This window comes from Cavia porcellus, unplaced genomic scaffold, assembly GCF_034190915.1.
Source record: "Cavia porcellus strain 051 isolate PalLab524CR breed Dunkin Hartley unplaced genomic scaffold, mCavPor4.1 scaffold_28, whole genome shotgun sequence".
Lineage (NCBI taxonomy): Eukaryota > Metazoa > Chordata > Mammalia > Rodentia > Caviidae > Cavia > Cavia porcellus.
This window is the reverse complement of record NW_026947511.1, coordinates 23,108,034-23,118,404: the sequence shown is the minus strand read 5'-3', so window position 1 is coordinate 23,118,404 and position 10,371 is coordinate 23,108,034. Positions and strand designations below refer to the sequence as shown.

Here is a 10,371-nt window from a genome sequence, read left to right as displayed (position 1 = left end):
AGTACTTTTTTCTTTACCAAGCACATTTTTAAAGTTGATACATGGCCTTTTAACACCTATTATTTATTGTAAAATAAATCTAATGTAATTTATTTCATTAGGTAGAATGTGTATCCACCTTTCAGCTTTAACACATGACTTTTTAAGAATTGTTTTAAAAACTTACTAAATGTGATTTTATTAAATGATTTAGAACCAATGAGAGAAAACCTGGGAGAAAATTGTGAAGAAAAATTAATGAAATACTTTTTGTATATAATTTCAGTTGAAGGTAATAAAGAAGTATATGCAATTTTTCAGTTAACTTGTGGGTCAACATATTTTGGTCTTGATACAGTAATAATTATGGAGCATTGCAAAGCTGTCATACAATTTTCAAAAATACCTCAGGCTCATGTTGATCTCATTCATTTAATTTCTACCATTTTACTGAGGCTTAAATAAAGCAATTATTTGATTATTGTAGAAAGTAGTATCTAGTAATCAAATAAAAGAGTAAAATAGAAGAGAGAACCTAAAAGGTTTATATTTTTCTGATCATTTGATTTTTAACAAAAGTGACAAAGCAGTCCAACAGGGAAGGGAAATTCTTTCAACAAGTGGGGCCAGAATAAAGTAGCTGAATATCCATACTGGGAAAAATCAACCATGACCTCGCTACCTCACCAAAATGAATTTGAGTTGGATCATATACCTAAATGTAATAGCTAAAAAGTATAAAGCTTTTTTTTTCCTTGTAGAAAACATGAGTGCATATCTTTGTAATAAGTGGGCACCCAAAGGTTTCTTAAATCACAGAAAGCAATATCCATTAAGAGGTTCAGAATTTAAGTCAATCAAAATTAAAAACTCATGGAAAAACACTGTTATATGAGTAACTAGCATCAAATGACATTTGTAAAGTAGCTTTATAAAACTAGGTTGATAGTTGTAAAAGTTTTTTCTTGTCTAACTCTGATAAAGTTCCTTGATAGGAATTTCTATAGTTTAAGAATGATTTATTTTGTCTGTTTCTGTAATCATTACAAATGCATTGTGACACTTCATGGTTATTTCTGCTTGTGAATAAGCAAGAATGGCTTGTCAAAAAAGAAAAGAAAAAAAGTAGGGAATCCAGGATTCAAATTCAATCTAAGGTCTTAAACTATATTACACTGCTTCTTTACTGATCTTCTACTTAAAATCTCTGCAAAGGTTGACATTTCCAGCCACATTAAACACAAAATGTTTAAAAATATTTTTGCCAGGAAACTTTGATTCAATAATTATTGATAATTTCTCATATTTATCTATTCCATTGCACATAATCCAGAGACATGACAATGCCTTTTTTATTTTATTTTTTATTTCACTGGGGATTGAACTCACAAACTCTCACTTGCCAGGCAGGTGCTTATGCCACTGAGCTAAGCCCCCAGCCCCTGATAATACCTTTCTTATCATGACTAGATACTGCAGAAAGAAAAAACATTCTCATACCAATAACACCATGTTACACTGGAGAAAATTAGCTACAATACCTTAATAGCACTCAAAGTTAGCTAAAATTTATCTTTTAGTTTTTATTGAAATGAAATGTAGATCTATTCAAAGTTCATGCAGTGCTGTTCTTTTATGTCTAATCTTTTAAAATCTCTTTTGTGACACATACATTTTAGAAAAAACAGGCCTACTGTCTTATAAAATGACATGCATTCTGAATTTCTGTGAACAATTTCTAGTGATATTATTAAATTTACATGCTACCATTTCTTTTTCCCATAAACTAGAAAATAAATCATAATTAGAATCTTGGTTAAGTTCAAGTTAAAGACCTTTGGCAAAAATGTTTCAGGCATCAGTGCATGGAAGCCAGGTGCTGAAGCAGTTAAAAACAAGCCCCTTGCTTTCCTGGCCCTCAGTTCTTCATATCTTTGGTGAAAGAGAATTCAGTGAATTGACGAAGGTTGTACAGAAGTCTAGGCAAAATTTAGTGTAAAGTAAGCAGATGTACAAAGGATTACACTTTAAGAGAGAAGATGGACAGTATCAAAAGGGCATCTGCACTGAGTGCTAGTTTAGATACATTTTTATGCATCCAAGAGCTATTCTTTGGGTCTAGGGAACTAGTTTAGTTATGTTTATTGGTATTTTACTTAGAAGCTGTTTAGAAACTGCAAAATATCTTTCCAATCTTTTTAGATGGTCAGTGTTTCTTTAGAGGCATTCATCATGTAAGAACTTAGAAAAGATAGTTATTCATTTAAATTAGCACCAAGTTATTAAATTAAACCAGGCCAAGACAGGAGGGTCTTTATCATACACTCCCTTTCCTGATATCCTTGGGTTACAGGCGATGGCAGTCAGGTATGCTGTCTGCCTTGTTCTAGAGTTTGATGGCCAGGTACCCAGATAGCAGAAGGCATGTGCACAGCGTACAAACTGAAGAAATCATTGTAGTCTGCAGAATCATCTTAGGTCTGAAATCTAACAAAAGATTATAAATTCACCATACGTTGAAGTCTTTCTTTAATTTAACCTCTATGCATGCTATTTTAGAGTCACCCCTTTTGTCCATCAAGCCCACTAATGTCTAACTACCTGCCTAACAGCATGAAGGTGTGTGTGCTGTATTTTGTCACATCATCAGAAATACATCAGATCATCCTGTTCTTAATAATAAGGATTGGATCACTCAGTAGGAGAGGGGACCAAAAAGATGTTTCTAATTTAATAGTAACTTCTCCCTTAGTAATGAGCAAGAATGTGAGTTATGTGCATTAATAACCCAATTTGGCCAATGCAAGTACCTTCAGGTTGGCCTGAATATTCTTTTAACACATCCTCATAAATCTCTTAGCATTTCCCTGACTTTCTTGCTGAACAAAATGTCCCAGTTCATTTTGTACTTCTACTGCCCAAAAGCTGAAATCAACTGTTTCTCCAGAGAGACTACAGAATTTCTAATTCTTATATTTCTGAAACAAAAGTATAATTGAATATTCTCAAAGCAATCAATACCAAGTTATGCCTTTGACAGAGTATAGAAAAATAATTTTCTAGTTCACTAATTAAGGTCCTGGGTTGATTTTTATTATCAAGAATGTCTAAAGTAATAGGTTTTTATCCTCATTAAAAAAGTATCCCTAAGGAGTCAAAGGAGTGATGGATGAGTAAATGTGGAACTTTGGTACTTGATCCTTGTTGTGGAAAGCCAGGTTTAGTTCATACAGTATGGTCAACAAATGCCCAGAATGTTAATTAATCTGACAGTCTTTCCCAGAAGACATATAAATAAAATTTAATTCATTAACTCACTAATTGTTCTTTGCCGCTGCCACTGTTAAATCATGACATATTAATCGCATCAGCATTCCTAATCTTAACAGATTTTGCTCTAATACTACTCTGTGCCCAAACTATATACCATAAAAACAAAGCAGATGGTATTGTTGCCTGTATCCTAGGAGGTTCCTAAACTCACCCTACCTTAAGAATTGAGTAACAGGGGCTGGAGATTTAGCTCAGCGGCATAAGCACCTGCCTTGTAAGCAGGTGGTCATGAGTTTGATCCCCGGTACCGATTTAAAAAAAGAATTGAGTAGCAGGTTTGCTAAATTCCATTACAGAAAAAAGAAAAACATTTTAAGATACATCAGTAAGAGTCATAAAAGGATTAATTAGGCAGAAATTTAAAAGTACAAACTCAAAGAAATTAAGTGTGGGTCCTCAAGACAGAGAGGTGCTACATGATCCAGATCTGGGTATATTTGCAGGATCGAAGGAGGGCTGTCTTCTTGAGTGATCTTGGATGTATATTCTTGCTGTCCATCAGGTTACCGTATGGTCAGCTGTGTTGGAATGTAGATTTTTCCTTTTTTTCCTTTCTTTTTTTTTTCTCTTTTGTCTCTTTGAGACAGGGTCACACTGTGTAGTTCAGGCAGGCCTTGAGCTCACTTTGTACCCCAGGTTGGTCTTGAACTTGCAACAATCTTCCTGCCTCGGCTTCCTGAGTGCTGGGATTACGAGCATGTGCCACCACAACCAGTTTACAGTAGATTTTCGTGTATTCAAATTTGAGATACGGTCTGTGAGAGGAAGCCCAGTTCCCAAGTGAAAATGATACAGCAGAATGAAACTCCCGACCTCTATATGTCCAGTATGAGTTCGTGTTCTCTAAAATTGAAGAATGAATTTTAGGAACAATGGAGGTTAAGAGTAGAATATATTTATTGGGAGAAAGAAAGGTTTTGCCTGAGAGAGACAGAAGGGGTCGCAAGTGGGTTGCGAAGGACTCTTGTCTTTTCTAGGGACTTTTTCTTTTTTTGGTACCAGGGAGACTGCACGCTTGCAAGGCAGACATTTACGCTGCTAAGCTAAATCCCCAGCCCTCTAGGGACTTTTATAGAGTAAAATCATGGAGTGAGACAGGTCCAAGGTGAGGTGAAAGAGTTAACTTTACAGCTGCCACCCCCGAGCTATGAGCTATCTGTACGAAACAAGAAGGGAGTATCCGTTGGTCAAAACCGCAGGATGTTCTGTTTCAGTAAGTTAGGCAAGATAAGCAACTGTTCTGGGAACACAGTGACCGGGCTACGACCCCCAGACACCAAAGTTACCCAACCCTGAGGCCCTCCAATCAGCTCCTGCCAAGCCCTGCGCTGTTCAAAACTAACCAATGCGATCTGCTTCTGTAACCTCGCCTGCTTTGCGGTTTATGCCTTTAAAAACCCTGTGTAACTGCCCTTCGGGGTCCACCGCACTCGTTTGCTGGACGGACCCCATGCGCATGGAAATAAAGCTTCTACCCTTAGAGGCGTGAGTCCTTGGGGTCTTCTTCCCTGCGACACCGGCCTTACATTTGGAGGCCCCAGCGAGATCATACGTCACACGGGAGATGATCTCAACGGCTCAGCGTCCCTCTTCGGGTGAGTACGACCAGTCATATTTTTACTTTCGTTTTGGATTGATCCACCGTTTCTTTTCGCCCCAGGCTGAACTCCGGCTCTACTTCAGGGGCAATTTCTGTTCCTTGGTGATCAGGGGACGCCCCACACGGTTTTCCGTGACTTACCGTCTGCGATAGGGTTTTCCTATCAGTCTGGGGAATTTCATTCCCAATCTGTGGTCCGTCCGGGCCAATCTGGAGGCACCCCCTAAGGTGACTCGTTTGGTGTGAGACTAATGCGTGAGAGTGAGGTGGCCGGCCTGTTTGTCCTGTGTGTTGTGGCTGTTGTGATTGGTTATTTGTTGTGTCACGCATACGCTAACCACTCTTTGTCTTCAGAACACCATGGGGCAGACGACATCATCCCCATTGTCCCTCACCCTCGACCATTGGTCGGAGGTTCGAGAGAGGGCTCACAATCTCTCCTTACAGGTTAAAAAAGGTAAACGGCAGACTTTCTGCTCGTCTGAGTGGCCCACATTCTCCGTGGGTTGGCCACCGGAGGGGACTTTCCACCTCCCCCTCATTTTAGCAGTTAAGAACATCGTCTTCCGCCCCAGACGAGAGGGCCACCCCGACCAGGTCGCCTACATCTTGGTGTGGCAGGACCTCAGGGAGGAGCCCCCACCATGGGTAAAACCCTTTCTTCCTCCACCCGACTCCTCCATACCCAAACTCCTGGCTCGGAAAGGGCCCCCTGCTCCGGTCCTGCCCGACTCCCAACCTGACCTCCCTCTGCTCGATTGTGATCACCCTCCTCCTTGACCTGCCTTGCCTCCTCCTTATGCATCTCCACCACCCGTCTCCCCGCCGGAGTCGGAGGTCTCCCTTCCCTCAGCTCCAACTCTCTCTCCGTACTCCTCACCTCCCTCTGTGGCCTGCTCCGAGACCGGTCCCCCTGGGCCTGAGGGCCCAGCCTGGAACACCCGCAGTAAACAGCGGCCAGAGGACCCGGTCGTCACTCTCCCTCTCCGTCCCTATGGGCCCACTATAAGTGATGGGACAGCGGAGGGAGAAATGCCGGCCCTTCAATACTGGCCATTCTCATCCTCAGACTTATACAACTGGAAAAATAATAACCCCTCTTTCTCCGATGACCCCTCTAAGTTAACAGGCCTAATGGACTCACTCATGTTCTCTCACCAACCCACATGGGATGACTGCCAACAACTATTGGGGGTCCTGTTCACCACCGAGGAAAGAGATCGAATCCTTCTCGAAGCCCGAAAAAAGGTTCCAGGAGATGATGGCAGACCCACCCAGAGACCCGATCGAATTGACGATCTTTTCCCGCTAAAGCGCCCCGACTGGGACCCCAACTCTCCTGACGGTAGGCAGCATCTTTCCATCTATCGCCAGACTCTAATGGCGGGTCTCTGGCCGCCCGCAAGGCGCCCTACCAATTTGGCCAAGGTAAGAGAAATAACTCAAGGGCCCACTGAGACTCCCTCAGTTTTTCTAGAACACCTGATGGAGGCTTACCGACGGTACACGCCTTTTGACCCTGAAGATGAAGGCCGACAGGGCTCAATCGCCATGGCCTTCATAGGGCAATTGGCTCCTGATATAAGACGTAAGCTCCAAAGGCTAGATGGTCTACAAGACCTAACCCTGAGGGATCTCGTTAAGGAGGCTGAAAAAGTCTATTATAAACGAGAGACAGAAGAGGAAAAGGAGTTAGCCAGAGACAAAAGACGAAACAAGGAATTGACAAAGGTGTTGGCCACAGTTATCCAGGGTAAGCCTGAGACAGGAAAGGGAAAGCCCAATCGCCCCCCATTAGACCCTGATCAATGCGCATATTGCAAGGAGAAAGGACACCTGATCAAAGACTGTGAAAAACTTAAAAGAAAGCGAGCCAAAGAGGAACGAGAAAAGCAGTCCTCACAGTGGCAGCGAGCCCCCATGCTCGCCTTAGATGAAGAGGATTAGGGACTTCGGGGCTCGGTTCCCCTCCCCGAGCTCAGGGTAACATTTAAGGTAGAGGGGACTCCCGTGGAATTTGAGGTTGACACAGGAGCTGTTTACTCTGCCCTTCAGGCCCCCTTGGGAGCCCTTTCAACCAAGAAATCGCTAGTTCAAGGGGCTAACGGGAGCAGATACCGCTCATGGACCACCGAATGCACAGTCGACCTGGGAAAAGGAAAAGTAAAACATTCCTTCCTGGTCATCCCAGAATGCCCTGCTCCCCTGTTAGGAAGGGACCTGTTAACTAAATTAGGGGCAAAGATTTCCTTTGAGCCCCAGGGACCTCAGGTGACATTCCGCAACCCGAAGGTTGGACAGCCCATAGTCACAATATTGACTCTGAAGTTGGAAGATGAATATAGGCTCTATAATGATCAGAGTCTCCAACCTGTTCCTCCTGCTTGGTTAGCTGATTTCAAAGACTCTTGGGCTGAAACGGCTGGATTGGGACTAGCCAACCAACAGCCACCTGTAGTGATCACTCTAAAGGCCACTGCCTCCCCCGTCCGAGTTAGACAATACCCCATTGGCAGAGAGGCCTACCAAGGAATCAAGATACATATACAGAGACTTTTAGATCAGGGGGTATTAACCCCTTGTCAATCTGCATGGAATACACCACTACTCCCTGTTAAGAAGCCAGGAACCAATGACTACAGGCCAGTACAGGACTTGAGAGAGGTCAACAAAAGGGTGGAAGACATCCACCCCACCGTGCCAAACCCCTATAATCTCCTCAGTGGCTTAAACCCATCCAGAACCTGGTACACTGTCCTAGATTTGAAAGATGCCTTTTTCTGCTTGCCCCTCCATAAGGACAGCCAACCTCTGTTTGCGTTTGAATGGACAGACCCAGACTCCAAAATAAATGGACAGTTGACGTGGACGCGCCTCCCCCAGGGATTCAAGAACAGCCCAACTATCTTTGATGAGGCTCTCCACAAAGACCTAGCTCCATTCCGAGCTCAGCACCCGGACCTCACTCTACTTGATTCAGAGAAGGACTGCAACAACGGGACCCAAGATCTCCTACGTGAGTTGGCCGCTCTGGGGTACAGAGCATCAGCAAAAAAGGCTCAGATCTGCAAACGAGAGGTAATCTTCCTGGGTTACACCCTAAGGGAAGGAAAAAGATGGCTCACTGAGCCTAGAAAACAGACTGTGGTCCAGATCCCTCCCCCCAAAAGCCAAAAACAACTTTGAGAATTTCTGGGTACGGCGGGGTTTTGCTGGCTGTGGATCCCAGGATTCGCATCCTTGGCAGCTCCCCTTTACCCATTGCTTAAGGGAGGGTAACCCTTTATCTGGGAAAAGGATCACCAACAGGCCTTCGATGCCATCAAGCGAGCCCTCCTATCTGCCCCGGCCCTGGCTTTACCTGATATAAACAAACCCTTCACTCTCTTCATCGAAGAGAAAAAGGGAATAGCTAGAGGAGTGCTAACTCAGACCTTTGGGCCATGGAAACGACCGGTGGCTTACCTCTCAAAGAGACTAGATACTATGGCAAATGGATGGCCACCATGCTTAAAGGCCATCGCAGCAGCGGCCCTGCTCACTAAGGACGCTGACAAACTGACTTTGGGACAAAAATTAACAATTATTGCCCCGCACACGCTAGAAAGTGTCATCCGCCAACCTCCCAATAGATGGCTCTCAAACGCCCGGATTACACATTACCAAAGCCTCTTACTCAATAAAGACAAAATAACCTTTGGGCCCCCGGTACCCTCAATCCGGCAACCCTACTATCAGAAGAAACTCCAGAACCAATTCTTCATACCTGCCAAGATATCCTGGCAGAGGAAACCGGGGTGCGATCGGACCTGTTAGATTACCCCTTGCCTGATGCTGAGGTGACCTACTTCACTGAGGGAAGTAGCTTCTTGGTCCAAGGTAAGCAGTATGCGGGGGCAGCCGTGACTGATCATTCCAATGTTATCTGGACAGCCAAACTAGAGGATGGGTCCTCAGCACAAAAAGCTGAATTGATTGCTCTTACTAAGGCTCTAGAGCTCGCCACAGGAAAGCAGGCTAACATCTACACGGACAGCCGATATGCCTTTGCAACAGCCCACATCCATGGGGCCATATACCGCCAGCGGGGACTTCTGACCTCTGCAGGTAAGGAGATAAAACACAAACAGGAGATTCTTCAACTGCTGGCTGCAGTCATGTTACCCCAGAAGGTGGCAATAATACACTGTAACGGCCACCAGAGAGGAACTGATCCCATTATAAAAGGAAACAACCTGGCCGACCAGGCAGCGAAATCTGCAGCTATGGGTAGCTCACAAATGTTAGAGATGTTGGTGACTGATACCAAAAATCCTCCTCCTAAAGAGGAAGCTCAAATTAACCAGACCTCTGAGGTAACAGACCTGACTGCCTATATCCAAGAGGCCCACCAGCTCACCCACCTGGGGGTTAAAAAGCTATGTCTGTTGGCCCAACGCCAAGACTTCCCGGGGCTATCTCCCACTGCCACATGGGTCGTGACTAACTGCAAGGCTTGTCAATTAACTAATGCCTATCCTGCTAAGCTGGTCCCAGGCAAAAGATTGCTCGGTTCCAGGCCTGGACAATACTGGGAAGTAGACTTTACCGAAGTTAAACCTGCCCGGTATGGACTTAAATATCTGTTAGTCTTTGTGGACACCTTTTCTGGATGGGTCGAGGCCTTTCCTACCAAAAAGGAAACTGCTGCCGTAGTCACAAAGAAGTTGATGGAAGAAATTTTTCCCCGGTTCGGACTACCAAAGGTAATAGGGTCTGATAATGGGCCGGGGTTTGTGGCTAAGGTTAGTCAGGGACTGGCCAACATATTGGGGATTGATTGGAAGTTACATTGTGCTTATAGACCCCAAAGTTCAGGACAGGTAGAAAGGATGAATAGAACTATTAAGGAGACCCTCACTAAATTAGCTCATGAGACTGGCTTAAAAGATTGGACAATGCTCCTGCCTTATGCTCTTTTCCATGCGCGGAACACCCCGTCAGCCAAACCCCCTAACCTCACTCCCTTTGAGATCCTCTTTGGCACTCCACCCCCCATTCGGGATCTCACTCCCTTGGCTGAACATTCCACCCTGTTACCATCCTCCTTGTCTGACAGGCTCGTCGCCCTTGACCACCTACAAAAGGACTTGTGGACCCAGCTAGCCTCAGCCTACGCCCCCAGCGAATCTCCCATACCACATCCATACCAGGTATGAGACTTCGTGCTCGTTCGGCGCCATCAACAAGAGACCCTACAACCTCGCTGGAAAGGACCATACCAGGTCCTACTGACCACTCCCACAGCGGTAAAGCTCGACGGCATCACCTCTTGGATCCACGCGTCGCATCTAAAACCAGCTTCGGTGCCAGAGGGCGATCACTGGGAACTTAAACGGTCTGATAACCCCCTAAAACTAAAGCTGCGCAGAATAACCCCCGAGAGCTATTTTATATTTTTGTCGTTCTTGTTCTGATCC

The 10,371-nt window shown here is 44.5% G+C and overlaps 1 protein-coding gene across 1 annotated transcript; it reads left to right on the top strand.

Moving 5' to 3' along the window:
* The first annotated feature begins 4,876 nt into the window (after positions 1-4,876).
* On the top strand, positions 4,877-10,110 carry LOC101788708 (uncharacterized). Its single transcript, XM_063239609.1, is given in 4 exon segments — positions 4,877-4,907; positions 5,766-8,081; positions 8,651-9,696; positions 9,925-10,110. Coding segments are annotated over 4 exon segments (3,579 nt in total).
* Positions 10,111-10,371: the final 261 nt, after the last annotated feature.